General features: G+C 38.8%; 1 protein-coding gene across 6 annotated transcripts in view; it reads left to right on the top strand.

Moving 5' to 3' along the window:
• Nucleotides 1–18,827, top strand: part of Zgrf1 (zinc finger, GRF-type containing 1) — a 62,484-nt gene that overhangs the window by 16,964 nt on the left and 26,693 nt on the right. For 5 of the 6 annotated variants that reach the window (XM_087624984.1, XM_087624991.1, XM_087625000.1 and 2 more), the window contains 6 exon segments: nucleotides 7,679–7,799; nucleotides 9,522–10,123; nucleotides 10,734–10,872; nucleotides 12,104–12,288; nucleotides 13,895–14,091; nucleotides 15,706–15,845. In XM_087624984.1, the coding sequence (XP_087481110.1) occupies nucleotides 7,679–7,799; nucleotides 9,522–10,123; nucleotides 10,734–10,872; nucleotides 12,104–12,288; nucleotides 13,895–14,091; nucleotides 15,706–15,845 (1,384 nt within the window). 6 annotated transcript variants of the gene reach the window in all.

Below are 18,827 nucleotides of genomic sequence, written 5' to 3' on the forward strand. Positions count from 1 at the left end.
AATGTAGGGAATATACTACAGTCAAGGTTTATTTTTATTGAAATGCATGTTTTCAAATTTAGAAGAACAATTTCAGGCTGGGGTCATGGCTAAGTGGCAGAGAACTTTCCTTGCTTGTATAAATATCTGGTTTCTGTCCCCAGCAATACAAAATATTTGTTTCAATTGAAATTGTGTATAAAAAAGCACTTAAGTTTAATTTTCTTTTCAGATGAACTTTATGATCAGTAACAAGATAGAGAGTATGGATAGTTGTCCTTTGTCAGTTCATCCGTTAGCAGTCAATCCTTCATGAGTTTCCCTTGGCTATCAACTATTTTTTTCTGTATCTTGGGTGGGCATTGTTGCCCTGTGTGGAGTAAAAATGCTAAAATCCGGGCTGGAGAGATGGCTCAGCAGTTAAGAGCACTGGCTGCTCTTCCAGAGGTCCTGAGTTCAAATCCCAGCAACCACATGGTGGCTCACAGCCATCTGTAATGGGATCCGATGCCCTCTTCTGGTGTCTGAAGACAGCAACCGTGTATTCACATGTATAAAATAAATGTCTTTTAAAAAATGCTAAGATCCTCAAGGGGGCAGCAGAGAAAGCCATTTGAAACCTGAAAGCAGACCAGGGAGGGAGAAGGAGAGTAGCCGTCAGACTCTGCAGAGCAGGGGACCTGGGGACAGTGCTGCAGAGACCTCACACTCTACACCACAGTGAATGAGGTCTGAATGCAGACCTCAGGCAAAGTCCTGCTTCATTTCTTCTCTTCTCGCGGTTTCATTTTGTGTTTATTCATTGCTTTCTGTGTGACAGTATTAAATGTTGGTGATGCTTAGATGCAGTGAAAAGGTCTGTGCACTCCAGGGGCTTACAATACATTAGTATACAATAAGTAAAAGTTTTCTACATATACATTATGATATATATGTCATATACTTATAATGTTCTTATTTTTAACAATTTACCTATAGCCTGTTGAGTTTCAAGGACATCAGGTGAAAGGATCTGCTACTAGTGGTGTAATGGTCAGAGGACACAGCTTACAGCTAGGATGCAGTCAGTTTCCAGATAGCATTGAATATGACAGCTTCCTGACCGATCCTTGTGTTTGGACACCAGAGTTGCCTAGCACTTGTGTGCAGTCAGACTTCTTGCAGGTAAAAGTCATTTTTATACTTGCATTTCACTAGGTCATTTCTTTCTTTTTTTATTTTTCTTTTTTTTTTAAACTTTTCTGTGTTTGTTTATTTTTATGTACATTTATGTGGTGTGTATGTGTACATATGTGCCATGTTCGTCACACATATAGAGATCAGAAGTCAGTTCTTTTTTTTTTATTCATGTATTTTATGTTTATGAGTGCCCTCTCTTTATGCACACTAGAAGAGGGTATTGGATCCCATTACAAATGGTTGTGAGCCACCATGTATTTGCTAGGAATTAAACTCTGGACCTCTGGAAGAGCAGCCATGCTTTTTTTGTTATTTGTTGTTTTTTGTTTTGTTTTGTTTTTAGAGAGAGGGTTTCTCTACGGAGGCATGGCTGTCCTGGAACTCTCTCTGTAGACCATTCTGTCCTTGAACTCAGAGATCCACCTGCTTCTGCCTCCCTAGTGCTGGAATTAAAGGTGTGTGCCACCACCAGCCAGCTGCAGCCAGTGCTCTTAACCACTGAGCCATCTCTCCAGTCCTTCCAAGTCATTTTCTTTTTCCCTTTTTTAAAATTAATTAGTTAATTAACCTCCTATCCTTACTATAGTTTTCATCCTCTCCTCTCCTCTCCCATGGGTATCACCCAGCCTTGGCATCAAGTTGCAGTAAGTCCGGGTGCATCTTCTACTGAGGTTAGAAGAGCCAGCCCAGTAGGGAGAGTACAAAGGCAAGCAACAGAGTGAAAGACAGTCCCTGCTCCCGCCGTCAGGAGTCCCACATGAAGGCCTGTTCATGTGTAACAGACAGCTGTTAGCTATGTGTAGAGGATCTAGGTCAGTCCCACGCATGCTCCCTAGTGGTGGTTCAGTCTCTGGACCCCTCTGAGGTCAAGTTAGTTGATTCTATAGGTTTTTCTTGTGGTGTCTTTGACCCCTCTGGCTCTTAAAAACCCTTCCCTTCCACAGGATTACCCAAGCTCTGCCTAATGTTTGACTGTGGGTCTCTGTATCTGTTTCCATCAGCTGCTGAGGGAAACCTCTGATAACAGTTCTAGGCTCCTGTCTAGGATCCCTACTGCCCATATGGCCTCCAGGAAGGCAGGCAGAGTTGTGGGCTGGAAAAATCCCAAGTCATTTTCTTAGGTCAGTCCTAAATCCTTGTACAAGAGCAGCCAAGGGTAGATCAGCAGGAACCATCGTAGCTGTACTCAGACTACTCAAGGCCAGCTGCTTTCCAGTGCATGCAAGTTGTCTTGAGGCTTAAATCAGCTTACGTATTATTGGTCTTTCCTCTAGTAGGTACTGTAGCTTGCATTTCCTCTGCGTTGCCAAGTCTATGCTACTTCCTACTCTTCATAACATTATATTGTAAATTATGGCCGCCACTGTTTGATTTATTGAAAAAGAATCTTGCTGTTATGTGCTGGCTCTCAATCCCAGCACTTCAGAAGTTGAAGTAGTAACACTTAAGATTGAGGCCTCCTTGGGCTGTGTACAGAGTTCTAGGCAGTTAAGGAAAAGAGGAGGGGGAAATGGAGAAGAGATTCATGTTCTCACGTTCATTGTTGTATCTCTAATCATTGTTCTATGTTAGTTATGATCATAGGGTATAGATGACATGACTAGGCCTCCAAAGATAGAAAATGTCTCCCATAAATGTACAGTATTCCTAATACATGATGTTCTCTGAACTTTAATGTGTGTTCTGTATTTCATCAAGTTCTAGGATGTAAGAAGCATTATTTTGTTGATACCAGAAAGGAAAACAGTGAATAAAACATTACACAACCCTTAATCAGTTAAACTGGAGAAAGATTAAAACTTTTATTGTGGGAGCGAGAGAGACAGCTCAGCAATTAAGAGCACTGGTTGCTCTTGTAGAGGACCTGGACCTGTTCCTCAGAGCTTACATGGTGGCTTAACATCCAGAGCTCGAGTTTCATTGAATCTGATGCCCTTTTCTAATCTCTGTGGTTACCAGGCATGCATGTATGCATGCAGACAAAACACAAAATAAAGATCTTTAAAAAAATTGAGGCAAACATAGTATATCATTACATTTAAAAAAATTTGTTATATATATATATGAGTACACTGCAGCTGTCTTCAGACACACCAGAAGAGGGCATCAGATCCCATTACACATGGTTGTGGACCATCATGTGGTTGTTGGGAATTGAACTTGGGACCTCTGGAAGAGCAGTCAGTGCACTTAACCGCTGAGCCATCTCTCCAGCCCCAATATTTACCTTTTTTAATTATATGACCTACAGCACTGATTACATCTGCAGTGCTTTGAAACAGTCTGCCCAAGCTGTTTTAACTTCATTTGAACTTTTTCTTAATTTTCTCTCTGGTGGTACTGGGGACTGAACCTAGAGCCTTATAGGGCTTAGGCAAGATCTCTACTCAGAGCTGAATCCTGTCCCTGTTTAGTTCTTATTTTGAGACAGGGCTTCCTTTGTAAGTTGCCTAGCTGACTTGAACTCATTCTGCTTCACAGAGGCCCTCACGTTCTGCTCTGTCTTAGCCTCCTGAGTTCTGAGATTAGAGACCTGCGTTTCCAGGCCCAGATATAATTTATTTTTTAAAATGTACTTTCATTTTAAAATGTATCTTTTTAAAATGTATCTTTTAGTTTGTGTGTGTGTGTGTGTGTGCATGCGCGTGTGCGCTTGTTTGCTTGTGTGTATGTATTTCTGTGCATCACATGCACACAGTGCCAAAGCAGGCTAGAAAAAGGTGACAGATCCCTTGGAACTGAAGTCACAAATGTTTGTCCCCCACCATGTGTGTGCAAAGAAATTGAAACAGGTCCTCTGCAAGGGCAGCCTCTGCTCTTCACTAAGTTATCTCTCCAGCCCCTGTGTCATCACCATCATCATTAAAAATCATGTTTCAGAGATCCACCTGCCTTTGCCTCCTGAGTGCTGGGATTAAAGGCATGTGTCACTGTTACTAGAGTAAGCTTCTGTCTTATTCTTAATTGGCGTAATGAGTGTATATACTGTGAGGATCAGTGTGACATTTCATTACATGTGTGTAGTATATCCTGATGAGATCAGCAATCACCTCAGACATTTGCAGTTATTTCTGTTGGGAGCATCCAGTATCCATTCTTTCATTATCTTCATTCATTCATTCATTTTTGAGGCATGGATTGGCTGGACTGAAACTATATAGACAGGGCTGGTCTTAAACTCACAGAGACCTGTCTACCTAAACTTCTTGAGGACTGGAATTAAGGTGTGCATTCCCACACCTGACATTTTGCTAGATGTCTTGAAATATTAAATTAAATGTTGTTAATCATAGTTGTCTGAATTGCCACAGAACATTAGATGTTATCTTTTGTGCCTATCTGCATACCTCCCAATACCCTTCCCATGCTCTCATAATCCCTGTTCTGTCTTCTTATCTTTGGGTTGTTTTGTTTTCTAAGGTTGTGTGTGTGCACATGTGTATATTTACATGTGTGTAAGTATGCTGGTGCTTGTAGAGAGGCAAGAAGCAGGCTTTAGGTTTTTCAAAGCTGTAGTTATAGTTGTTTGTAGGTTGTTCTAATTACATGGATCCTGAAATCTGAACTTTGGTCCACACCCTTATAGAGCAAGTACTCTTAACCATTGAGCCATCTCTTCAGCTTGTTTTTTGATTTTTGAGGCAGTGTAGTAGTAACCAGGTTGGCCTGGAATTTACATATAGTTCAAGCTGGCCTGAAACATTTAATAATTAATTCTCTTGCTTCATTCTGCAGACTGCTGGGATTACAGGCATGACTGAACTAACATGCACAGCTCTAATTTCTAACTGTAATTTAAAGATATTTTACAGGCAGGCTATTCTTATTGGAGTAGGATAATTTTTCATTATGGTTTGATTTATGTTTTCTGTTGACAAGTGATGGTGAATCTCATTTTCTATATCTGTTAGCCATTTGTTATTCAATATACAACATTTGTATATTATTTATAGAAATCTATGTTTAGAGTTTAAGGCTAGTCTGGCTAAATAAGTTTCAGGCCAGAGAGAGACATTATCATACAAAAGACAAAATTGGGATTTGCATGGCAGTGTTCATGGGGAACAGATTCTCGGAGGAAGAGAGGTAGGGAGAGAAGGAACAAAGGCAGGGAAGCAGGCCCACGTGACCATTTACCGTTTATGTTGTTTCAGTTGTGGTGTTGAAATTGAACCCTTGCTTTGCACGCGCTAGGCAAACTCCCTAACACCAAGTTGTACCCCCAGCCCCAGTTGTTGCTTGACAATCCAATCATTTGGGTGCTGGACTGTCTAACTTTTATCTTACTGTCTCTTGTCAGATGAATACTTTGCCTAGTCTGTCTGTGGTCTCTGTTGGTTTCTTTTTCTATGCAGAAAGTTCTTAGTTTCTTAGAACGCCTTTTACTAATTTTTTATTGCCCCTTGCTTTTATGTCATATCTTCTCCAGAATGGACTCAGTTATTACTCAGCCCCCCAATAAAAGGAATATGAAAATATATCCTATTTCATCAGTTACTTGGAGATCACTGGTGACCTTGGCAAGAGCAGTTGCAATGGAATAGTATGTGTAGGAGCCAGTTCAGAGTGAATTAAATAACGAATGAGAGGTAGGAAAGTAGATCTATAACTAACTCCTAGAAAGTATGTATTTGATTAAACACTCCTAAAAGTGTCCTTTGAATTATCTACCCCTGCCCCATGCCAACCTCCACACAGGGATGTTAATCAAATCAGGACTTCACACTGGGCAAGTGCCCTACCACTGAGTTGTATCCCCAGGCTGTAAACAGATACTCTTCTTTTCTCTTTTCCCCACTAAGAGACTTTTCACTAGCAACAACCTACTGCCTATTGTATATCAAAATAGGACTGAATAAAAGAGGCAAATTCTTGACCTTACAGAACTTATACGCTAATGAAGTGAGACACAACAAACACATTAATACATAGTACTCAGAAGGCTCAGGTGGCCTCAGTAAGCATATAGCTATGTGAGGTGGCAGTGCAGTGGGCTAGTCTACAAGTTCTGTATCGGTGAAGTCAGCCTTCTCTGATAATGTGACACTTGAGTAGAGATGAAAATGCCATGCCAGTACCTAGGGGAAAGGAGTTTGTGGCAAGAGACCATTGGCCGGTTTGTAGTGAGTGAGGTCCAAGGGAAGTGACAGCAGTGAGGTCAGAGAGCAGACAAGAGGCCTGGGCAGGCAGGGCCATGTACAATATCACACAGCTGTCATGGAAAAAAAAACGGGTGGTTAGAGGGTTTGGATCAGTGAAACAACGTTGGCCAGTTGTGGAGAATGTACTAGAAGAATGGGTACAATAGTTAAGTATTTCTTCTTCTTCCTTAGTTTTTAATTTCATGTGTATGGGTATTTGTCTGCATGTATGTCTGCATTACTTGCATGTCTGGTGCCCAGGGAAGCTAGAAGAGAGCATTGGATCCCCTGAAACCAGAGGTACAGACGTGAGCTGCCACCTCAATGCTAGGAGCTGAAGAAGACACAGCTTTTAGTTGCAAAGCTACCTCCAGCCCCTTGTTTTGTTTTTTGAATCAGGGTCTCTGTGTAGCTGTCTGGCCTGGTACTTACTGTGTTGACCAGGTTGACATGAAGTCACAGAGATCTGCCTACCTCTGTCTCCAGAATGCTAAGATTAAGGGCATGTGACACCACACCTGATTTCTTTATTGTGGACTTGACAAAACCTAGAGTCATCTGGAAAGAGGGAACTCAATTGAGAAATTACTCAGATGAGATTGTTGATTGATATGGGTGGTGCCATCCCTGAGCAAGCCACCCTAACGTGTGTAAGGGCCAGGAAGCCAGTAAGGATTGTTCCTTCATGGTTTCTGGTCCTGTTCTTTGAGTTCCTGACCCAAATTCTATCAGGAATGAACTGTGATCTGGAAGTGTAAGCTGAAATAAATCATTTCCTCTCCTAAGTTGCCTTTGGTCATGGTGTTTAGCAACAAAAGGCAAATTAGAACAGTATTGAGTGTGACTGTCACCAGGTTTGGATTTCGGGGGAAAGCTGCAGCATGACTTAAATGCTGTTGTAGTGAGAATTAACTATGTGGTTGTTCAGATCTGAGTAAATGTTAAAAGTCCTGGACTTGGAAGAAACATCTTGTGAAATGTGTATGTCAGCTATGAGTAACCCTGAGTCCAAAGCGTAAGAGGAGACTGTTGAGACCTTGAGTATGCTGGGATATAGTTTGCACAGGTTCCACATGAGATGGGACTTGGATTGAACCCCTTAGAATGGAAATTTACCTTGAGAACTAAATTCTTGTAATGGAATCAGTGCAAATCAGAATACCCTCCATTTCACAATAGATCCCTGTTTTTATCTTCTGTACATAAAAGTGTTGTTTATTTTAGTAAGTTTTTTCCTTCCTCTCCTTTTCTGTGAAAATTTTACAGTTCTTTGCTCCCAGTGTGTTTAGATAGTTACCTCTGGAGGTTACTAGAATTCAAACTAATAGAAAAAGAAGCATAAGAACATTTTAGTTAGTGATTTTCTTTTTTCTGGACAGGTGATTTCTCCAGAAAAGATCTCTGCATTCAGCCCTGCACCTACTTTTTCTTTCAACACAAGAAGTGAAGACTCTGAGCTTGAATTCTCTGAAGAGTCTCTGAAAACAAGAACTTTCCCTGGTGACCTTCATTTTCTCAGCCATTATCTGTGAGAGTGTACTGGGCTATGAATGTCAGGGAACCAAGTCTCTTCCCCTGCACTTGTTCTGTCGTGGATGCTGTTCCAAGTGCACTCCCTCTCTAGCTCTTGCTTCCTTCTCCGCTGTCTCTTCACTCCCTCTCAAAGTGTCCCTACCCACCATGCACTGTTAGCACTTCTTGCAGCTGAAATGTCAACACTTGGCTCCCCTTTCTGTCCTGCAGTGAAGTGACCCATAGCAGATGTCTCATCAGCGCCACTTGTGACCTCAGCATAGCCTCTTCCTCTCTGCTTTGGGCTGCTGTCAGTGTCAGGACCTCCTCAGTGACTGTTCTCTTCCAGCACTGCGCTCAGGCCAGTTTGACTTTTCTGCTTCTTGAAAAGTATTTTATTCAATAGGAGCTCTTCCCACTAACTTCTGTTTTCTGAAAATTTCATTAATGTGTATTTTTTCTTAATCTGAAGTTAGGTTTGGTGGTTGATGTTTTCTTGCTTGTGAGTGTATGATTAATAAAAAAAAAGATAATTTAATGTGAATCAGTAGTTGAGCTAGGGATGGATTCGTGGTTGTGTCTGGTTGAAGGCAAAAAAAGAAAAAGGTCGGGGTAGGAGGAGATGTGAACAGGGTGGGCATGAGGTGGTATTCTTGTAATCCCAGCACTCAAGAGACAAGGCAGGAGGATCAGTACTTGAAGGCCTGGACTACTTGGGGCAAAGGAGGGGAGTGCATGGGAGAATCGCCTCCTCTGAACATAGTCAGGTGGCAGTGGAGTGGAGGGGGCTTCCACAGCTCTGAGTCTTAGCTCTGTAATAGTTTTATTTCTGTCACTGTTTCTTGATTCAGTTTTGGATTCTAACTGAACACTTCACCAAAAAATATTCTTTCGCTCACTGCTATACTCTCCAGATGATTATCAAAATTTATTTCCATAAAATAGACTAAGTCAAATAAGTAAAAAATCTATAATTTTTTTAGATAAAACATAATAATTTAATAATATATAATTCCTAGGCAGTTTTGCCGATTCATTAATATATTCAATAAATACTTACTGCTTTTTACTTTTTCAGCAATTTCTCTGTTCCAATAGTTGCTGATAGAAAGAAGGAATTATAAAACTTATTTAGACAAAAGCTCACTATCCTATCTATGTGCTAATTTTACAAATAAAGCTAAAGATCTTTTTGTTGTGAAAGATATCATAATGCATAAATACATAATAAAGATAGTTGCAATCACATGGTATTAAGTGAACTATGAACTTTGCAGAAGGCATGAGACTAGATATGAACTCACTCCGTGTTTTCTTTGACTGCCACTTGGTACATACTGCACTTGGATCTTGGTTACCTCATCTATAAGATAAGGATGCTATAGCTTTCCTCAGATTTAAACGCCTTGAAAACTTAGATGCTCTATAAATATAATGAGTAGTTAAATTAAAGATGCTTAGCGCAGTAGAAGGAAAGAGAAGGACATATATTTGTTAGATTTGCAAGTCTTCAATTTTGTAAATTACATTTTGAATCTTTAGATCTTGATATTAAAGCATTTAGTTCATGAGGGAGCACGAGACTTACATTATTTTCTGTCTTACACAGAAAGTCAGAATCTTCTGCTCTTGCCTGTACCCACTGTTTTCTAGAGTCTGGTGATGATTGGTTGAACATTTGTAGTAAATCAGCATTATGTTTTCTTTCAGGATTGAAAAACATTGGTTTTCAGGACAATAAGAACTTCCAAAGGTTTCCATTTTTAAGTGGAGCCTCAGTTCCCTTTGTCACTTTGCCACCAGATGATGGACCAGCAGTCTTAGATTCTTGTTCATTTATGATCGATGATGACACACGAGAGCCTTCTGGTTCTTCCAGGTTGAACCTGTGTGAAGAATCAGGTCTTTCATTTGACCTTGGACTTGAGGACCAGGATGGGATTCCACGAGATGTCTTACTGCTTCCTAAGAGTTCTACTCAAAGCAAGTGGCTGAAATATCAAAACCCATCCCACTGCAACTCAGCTGCTCTGAACAGAATTGCCAGTGAAGTGACAGAGGATCTCTCTGCTGAGGCTGTCTCTGGCTTGCATTTTAGCCACACAAGTGAGAGTGAGAGTTCTGTAGACCCTGTGCACTTGCAGATGATAAAAGGCATGCTCTATCAACAGCAGCAGGATTTTACCAGTCAAGATTTGGTTTCCAGACAGAAAGCTCTCTCTCTGAATTTAAATCAGACCTCCAGGACTGGGGAACTTCGGACTGCGTTAGGAAGCTCTGCCAGCAGTAACTGCAGAGTCAGGGATGGACAGGTGAGGTTTTCTCATGGTGCATTTTCACCCTGAGGCCCTGTGGGTGCCAACAAAGGCTAGCAGGATAGCTTGGAAACAGCTGACTTTCTGATTGGACAGTTGTTTTCACACCTTTCCCAGGAGTTATGAAGACTGACTTGTGTATTTGAAAGTCTCTAGGGCAGTACTGCCATATAAAAAGTACTTAATACATGTTGGCTCTTATTTCTCTGATCTCACTGTGATTGTTTTCACTGTTGACTATCAAATCAGTCCTGCTGATTGAATTATTAAGGAGAAGGCACATACATCAATTTGCCATGAATCATTATTATATTAGTGACAGAAATAGAAATATAATGTGATCCACTTAGAGTAAAACATATTTAAAATCATATTAAGAGGCCGATGAAAAGAGTTAAAAGTGCCGTGTCATGTCATTCAAGCTTGTCATTCAAGCTTGTCATTCAGGCTTGTCATTCAGACTCTATTTGGTTTTTTATTCTAGATAGTGGATTCTAAAAATCAAAAGTAATTAGTATTTTTTCAATGTATTTGAAAAACAATTTATTGGTTAAACAGTGATTTTTTTTTCCTTTGAGTTATAATAGGTCAAACCATTCTATTTCAGGAAATAAATAATTCTGATCTATGCTTCCCAAATGGGCAGAAAATACTATCGGCTTACCTTCCTCAAAGGCAAGTTCACATACCAGCTGTTTTCCAGTCTCCTGCTCACTATCGGCAGATCTTTACGTCTTCCATCATCGGTATGACTATTATGACTTTATTCTGAGACTACCTGTGTGATATTAGAACTACAAAAATGCATAATGCATTGTGGATTTTCATAGTAAAGTCACCTCGATTTATGTAGCATATGTTCACTCAAGGACGTACCAGTAACTTTATTCTAAGGTCATATCAAATTGAGCTTTAAAAGAAGGAAAATGGAAAATTTTTTAAATTCTGACTTTTATTTATTAAAATAGAAGCAAATGAGCCCATTACACTTAAATGGAAACTTTAAATATGATGCATGATTAGGTCTGAATGAATGTTCTGAGGGTAAGAACAAAGCTTGCCAAACATTGTTATAAGTTGTGGTGTTGCCTGCCTGTTACCCTAGCTCATTGGAGGCTGCAGGAGATTAAGAGTTTAAGACATAGTAAACCTGTCTCCAAACTAGAATAAAATGTGGTAAATGAATACATGCTGTGGTTGTTAAAGGCATAATATTTGCATGTATTGAAATACTGCAGTGAGGGGCTACAGAGATGGCTCAGCTATCGGATGTGCTTCACGCTCTTCCAGAGGATCTGACTTCCATTCCACACACCTACAATCAAATGGCTTATATCTACCAGTAACTTTGACTCTAGGGGACCCAACACTCTTTTGACCTCCTTGTGCAATCATGTGCACAAATCTACACATGGATACACATATATGAACATAATTAAAAATAAAAAAATGCATATAGTTGAAACTCAATAATAATAAAAAGCGTGGATGACTTTGAGGGAGTATAACAGAGTCTGGTAGATAGGGACTTAATGCCTTGGATGCATTATTTGGATGGCTGTGAAGCTGGCTTGTTTTGTTTTGTCTTATTTTTGTTCCAATTGGCAAAATTGAGACAATGTTAAGGTACAGAAGGGAGGTTAGGGAGTTGGAGTGCTGACTCAGTAGTTAAGAGGGCCCAGGTTCAATTACTGACACCCACATGGATTCACAACCATCTGTAGCTCCGGCTCCAGGGGATCCAGTGAATGGCTTTGATCTCAGTGCCACTGCACATATTCAGTGTGCTTACATACATGCAGGCACTCACAAGCATAAAGTAAAATCAATCTTTAAATTAATGGATGTTATAGTATTATGTTACAGTTGACTGCTAAATGGCTATTTTCTAATTGGCTAATAAACAGCTTTTGATACAAATTAAAATGATTTTGTCTTGAATTTTCAGCTTTTTTTTTTTTTTTTTTTTTTTTGTAGAGCATCTGAATATATTGTTGTTTGGATTGGCACAAAGGCTGTACAAAGCACTTTCCAAAGTTGACATATCCTTTTATACATCGTCAAAAGGAGAGATGATGAAAAGTGGAAAAAATAATTCACCATCCTGCCACCATAATCAACCTGCCAAACTTGTCATGGTTAAAAAAGAAGGACCAAATAAGGTACTGCTTCTGCCCCTCCCACACTACCTTATACACAGTTTAGGTACTTGGACACTGACACGCGAATTTTCTTTGTGGTGTTAATAATCATAAACATAATGATCATAATAATAACATAAACATAATAATCGTAAACACAGTAATCAGTACTTTTTAATGAAATAAATGATCTGTGTTCCAGGATGCAAAAATATGAATTAAAGTTAGCCTTCAAACTTTTTAGGAACTTACAGCACAGTAGTTGACGGAAACAGATAGTGAAGAAAATTACATATATACAGTAGGAAGGACGTGTTTGAGCTACAGTGTCAGCACTGAGAAATGGGGTCTTCTGCGGGAGGGTCTAGAAAATGCTGAAATGAGACCGAAAGAACTAAAGGTTGAAAGCTCCTGTACCAGCACTAGACAAAGCCACGCACATAGAAAATCATGCGGACCTAATGTGTATCTAGTATCACAAAGAGGGTTAGTAATATGTCGGTAGCTTTGACTCATTTGCACAACTGCTCTTGCCTATAATAGCAATAAAATAATTCACTATTTGTATGCATCATTAGTTGAATATATAAATTTGACCTTAAAAAGTCAAAAGCAAGTATTCATAAATAATAGCATGGCCATAGATGGAAGGAAGTGGCCACACCATCTCTTGTTGTTTTCAAGATCATTTGATGGCATGTTTGCATGTTCATGCTATGCTGTTTGTTAAAAGGGTTAGGTCACAGAGTATAAAATACATCAGCTGGTGAGCTTTGTTTTAAGAAAACCTCTGTGTGTGTATGTGTCTGTGTCTGTGTGTCTATGTGTGTGTATGATTATGTAGAAAGAAATATACAGATATTGCTAGTAGTTTCTGGTAGATTTCAAGTTGTCTAGTGAACACTTAAATAGGAAACAATAAATTACAATTTATTGCTAATTTTCAAATACATTTTTTTAAAACCGCACACTAGTGTTTTGTCTGCATGTGTGTCTGTGTGAGGGTGGCAAATCCACTGGAACTGACGTTCCAGACAGTTATGAGTTGCCATGTGGATGCTGGGAATTGAATCCAGGTTCTCTTAATCACTGAGCCATCTTTCTAGCCTCTTCAATATATTTTAAAAGTAATTTTTTATTTTATTTAATGTATATGTGTGAATGTCTGCATATATATGTGTTCACCTCATGCATGCCTGGAGCCCCTAGAGGCCAGGAGAGAGTGCTGGATCCTCTAGAACTGGAATTACAGGTGATTATGAGCTGCCTCGTGGTTTCTGGACACTGAATCTGAATCCTCTGCAGAAGCAGCAAGTACTCTTAGTGCTGAGCCAGCTCCCTAACGTGTTGAATAAGTTTTGGTCTCAGAATAATATGCTCTTGATGAAGAAAAAATAGATAGGAAAGTAATAGTTTATAATTTTTATACATGTTTAAATTAATAAGAAGGTTTATTTCTTAGAATATATTAATAGCAGGCAGGCAGACTTTATAAAATGCTTTACAAATGTAGTGCAGAAAACAGTAACAAATAGAAATAGGTTTTTTTCTACTAAGTTTTAACATGCATACTAGGCAAGCACTATACTACTGAACCCTTAATTCTTTATACCCTCTTCCTGCTTAGGGCCGTCTATTTTACACATGTGATAAGCCAAAAGGTAATCAATGTAAATTTTTCAAATGGCTTGAGGATGTGACTCCAGAACAGTTATCACAGAATGAGTCTCAGCCCAACATGATTTTTAATGATATTAAGAGTATTGGCTCGTATTTAAGAAGTCAGAAGATAGCAGTCTATGAAGAATGCCAGCTTTTGCTGAGGTATGTTTTATGGTATCATAACATTTCCTGTAGTTATATCAGAGAACAACAACCCTGGGGTCAATCCCAGAGTCTTGCACCTGCTGACGGTGGTTTTGAAAGAAATTGAGATGAAGAAAGCATCAAGGAGACAACTTCCAGTCCTATGATTTTAAATGAAAGTAAAGCTTTAAAGTTTCTTTGATCCTCTCTAAACATGAAGTGCTATCAACAATGTTCGGACAGCTGACAAAAGGTGGTTTGTTTTGGTTTCTTTTGTCCTCCCTCCCTCCCTCCCTCCCTCTCTTTCACAAACCTAAGGGAACCCCATTCACAAATGCAGGTACAGTAACAACTCTTTAGCAGTGCAGGAAAAGTCATTCCCAGGCTTAAATTAAGAGTTGATAGGATAATAGAGTGCCATGTTTTAGAAGCCAAACTTTATGAAAATGGGCTCATTAAAGAAATAGTGATAGTTTGCATAGGCATTTAATAACTTACTGAAAGCATATAGATGCCAGGGTCATTCTAAAGACTTGTGTATATTATTTCCTCATAACAATAATATATAGAAAAAAACTAAGATTATTATTCTAATTTTACAGCTGTAAATGTAACTTTCTTTGCCTGATGTAATCATCATCTTGGAGGCTTACTGCTGAATATGCTCACTCTTTCTAGCTCTTTCTAAACTGGCTGGCTGGTTCAACTCAGCTGTTCTGCCTCAAACTCCTTCCCACCCTGACTGATTCAGTTTGGCTTCTAATCTTCTGGCTCCTTCTTATTCTCTGGCTTCACTGCTGAATGGAACTGAACTGCATGAACTCAGGATTGAACTCTACTCCCTGCCCTGACTCCCACCTGACTCGGCCCTAACTCACAGACAGCTGACTCTCCCTGCCCTGCTCTTGTATAGCTAGCTTTTCTTCTGAGAGTTGGGCGTATCCTATTTCTGACTTATTCTGTCAAATCTTTCTCTGATTCGTCACCTTGTCTGCCCCTCAACTAAATGTCCTTGTTTAGGACTAAAGGTATGTACCAAAGGATTCCAGCCAGAGGCATTAAAGATATGTACTAAGGGTATGTCTATTTCCAGCCCTATCAAACAGATCTAGAAGGTCTTTGGATATGATCAGAGCGGCCATGTTGCTGGATTAAAATTCCTCTCTATATGGCCATATAAATTTACATAGTCTAGCTTCTAAATAGTTTTTATGTTTTGATTATTGTTAAAGCTGGTGACAGATCTGTGAATTATTCTCTTCCTTTGATAGAAAATGTTTATGGTTTACAACATCTATGAAAGTAAATAAACATGCACACAACAATTTTTTCCTTTACATGTGTGTTAAATGTTAAATTTTTGTCCTTAACATTCAAATTCATTTTTTAAAATATTTTTAAAAATTATTTATGCATATGGTGTATGTCAGTGTGTATGTATGTACACGTTGTACTTGTAGAGGCCAGAAGAGGTTATTCATCCATTGGATTTGTGAACTGCCAGCTTGGTTGTGGGAACTGAACTTTGGTCCTCTGAAAGAGCAGGAAGTGTTCTTAACCTGAAGAACAGTCTCTTAGTCTCTTAGGCCCTCAAATTCATTTTTATTTTTTGTTCTTTTTTTAATTTTTCAGGAAAGGATTTGATTTTCAGAAAAAACAGCATGGTAAACTAAAAAAACTTGCAACTGTAAATCCTGAATTTTACAGTGAAACAAAAAGTAAACTTTATCTTAAGCTGAGTCGGAAGGAGAGCTCTTCGGTTTATAGTAAAGGTTGGTAGCTTAGACCAAGTTCACAATTAAGTTCTGTATGGTTAAGATGTAGCTCTACAAATCTCATATTAAGAAGAGTTCCAGAGTATCATTTAATAGTGTTATACCATGAAAGTTGTAGTGTTATAGATTGTCTCTAAAAATCATACTTAAAAATTTAAAGTTTAAAAAAATTATTCCAGAAGCCACTTTATTGAAAAAGTTACACTAAACTCTTGGTATCGTATATCATATTTAACTCTACTTTGACCTAATATTGAAAATAAATTGAAAATGTGATGAGTTTGTCATTGCTTCTTTTATTGTCTGTCCAGCACTGGATCCCAACTTTTATAGTTTGAAGTAAACTCCTTTTAAAAATACATTTCTAAAAGGCCTTTAGGTGAGTGAAGTAGATTAGACATTGTCCTTGTTTCCGTGACCTAGTTTTATCTCTAGTCCTCATGTGACTTGGTATACTGTAAGGATCTTTGTATTTTCTTGTACATAGACGTAAGAGTTTCTTCTGGATATAATTCTTATAGCAGAAATGTTACATAATAGGCCATGAAAATGTTACATACATCTTTATCTTAGAGTTCTGAATTGATGTCCATACTGGTTTCATCGTGTTTAGTCCTAGAACAAGTGGGTGTAGTTGTAGTCTTCTGTGATGTCAGAATGAGTGCTCCATGTGTTTGTTAGCTGTGTTCCTCGCCTACTATACTGTTTAGTAGGTTTTTAGCAATCCTTTTTACAAAGATGCTCATGTATTCATGTTATCCCTTCATTGATCATTTATACTGTGACTATCTGCTTATGTAGCAAATATTTTTATTCAAAGACTTTTCTAGACTTCTTTTATAGTTAAGTGGGAGAAATCAAACCCAAGATCTTGCATGTGTTAGGAATGCACTCTACCACCAAGCCTCTTTCTTTCCTTTCTTAATTTTTGGTTTTTTGAGACAGTGTCCTTGTGTTTTAAACTCACAGTTACTCCTGCCTCAGCCACCCACAGGTGCTGGGGTTAATGGCGGGAACTTCCGGGATGGGCTTCTGTGAGTCAGTTATGTATGTTTGTTCTAACTCCACACCTACTGCTTAAATTACTGCAGCGTCCTAAGGCCAAATAATCAGACTAGACAGAGTTTCTTTCACTTCCAGAAGTTATTATTGACACTTTGTATTTCCATGTTCATTTTCAAGACATCTGATAAAGCTTTTTTGTTTTAGATAACCTATTGGATTTTTGATGGAAGTTGTATCTCTTAATCAAGTTCACACTGGTCTCAGTATGCACGTGGAAATGGGGATAGCTAAATGAGGTGGCTTTCTCCTTTCACCGTGTGGGCTCCAGGATAGCAAGTGCCTTTATCTACTCAGCCACCTTGCCAGCCTCAGAGAATGGCATCTTTTAAATACTGTTTTGTTATCTCTGAGCTCCATAAATAAACCTTACTAAAGACTTTCATTTTTTGGGGGGGGGGACAGGATCTATAATGAAGTGTTGCAAATCCCTGTAGAAATCACTTGTTCAGTGTCTTCATACTTTACATTTTCTAAAACATATGTGGTTTGTATTTTTTGTTCTCTTGATCTGTTTTGCCTGAAGGTTGTCTCTTTTGTTAGTTTTGTGAATCATCTCTTATCTTCATTGATCCAAATATCAGCAAATTGTCTTTGATTTTTTTTTTTTTTACTTAATTTTTTAAAAAAAGAAATTGACTACATCTGTCAGTTTCACAATGGAGACCCAGGTTGGGAAGGCCACTCACTTGCTCTCCCTTGAGGCTGCTGTGAGCTCTCAGAGTCTTCGCACCTCTGAAGAGAGCACACCTTTGATATGATGTGATGACTGCTTTAGGATTGAAGGTTGCATTTTGTTTTATGTTTGTTTCTGTTTACTTTTGTTGTTACTGATGTGTTTTCTTTGGATCTCTTTGCTTCTGCAGGATATATTACACCATTCCTTTTCACATATCTTGAGGCAGATATTTGGCTTGAAGATTTTTCAGTTTTTCCTTTACTATTCTTATTAGGGTCTAAACCTTCTTCAAGTATCAGCCTACTTTCATTGAATAACTTTTTTTCATTATAATTTGGGATTTTGTACCTGTACTCCAGTTCCCAAATAACAGCTAGAAGGCTTATACTTTATTAAGAAATTCCTAGCCTTAAGCTATGCTTGTTCCTAACTAGTGTGTAACTCAATCCGTTTATACTATTCTATGCCTGCTGTGTATTTGGTTACCTCTCCTCAGTTTCATATGTCCAACTTCTTTCAAGTCGGGGGGTGAATCTTTCTGCCTCTCTTCCCTAGAGTTCCTTTCTCTCTGCAAAATGTCCCACCTTCCAATCCTGCCTCAGCTTTTTATTGACAATTGATGCTCCCACATAGTACCCAAGAGATTATCCCCACATAATTGTTTTAAACATCGATTGGATTTCATCTTCAACCTGTAGTTATTACATGCTTTGGTATTCAAACATTTAGGAACTTACGTTTTACACTTTTACTACTAATTGCTGGCTTTGTTGTTTTATGGCAAAGATTATAGTTTGAGTAAGAGTCTTTGTTTTTGTTTTAAAGATTCACTTATTTATTTTATATATAGCATTCTGCCTGCATATGTGACTGCAGGCCAGAAGAGGATACCAGATCTCATTACAGATGGTTGTGAGCCACCATATGGTTGCTGGGAATTGAATTCATGACTTCTGGAAGAGCAGTCAGTGCTCTTAACCGCTGAGCCATCTCTCCAGCCCTTGTTCTTGTTTTTTTTTTTTTTTGTTTTGTTTTGTTTTGGTTTTTTTTTTTGGTTCTTTTTTTCGGAGCTGGGGACCGAACCCAGGGCCTTGCGCTTCCTAGGTAAGCGCTCTACCACTGAGCTAAATCCCCAGCCCCTTGTTTTTGTTTTAAGACAGGATCTTGCTATACATTGAGCACACAGTGTTCCTTGTTTAGCCTTCTAGTCCTGGGATTACAGGCCTGCACCACCCCAT

This window comes from Rattus norvegicus, chromosome 2 (assembly GCF_021556685.1).
Source record: "Rattus norvegicus strain SHRSP/BbbUtx chromosome 2, alternate assembly SHRSP_T2T, whole genome shotgun sequence".
Classification (NCBI taxonomy): domain Eukaryota; kingdom Metazoa; phylum Chordata; class Mammalia; order Rodentia; family Muridae; genus Rattus; species Rattus norvegicus.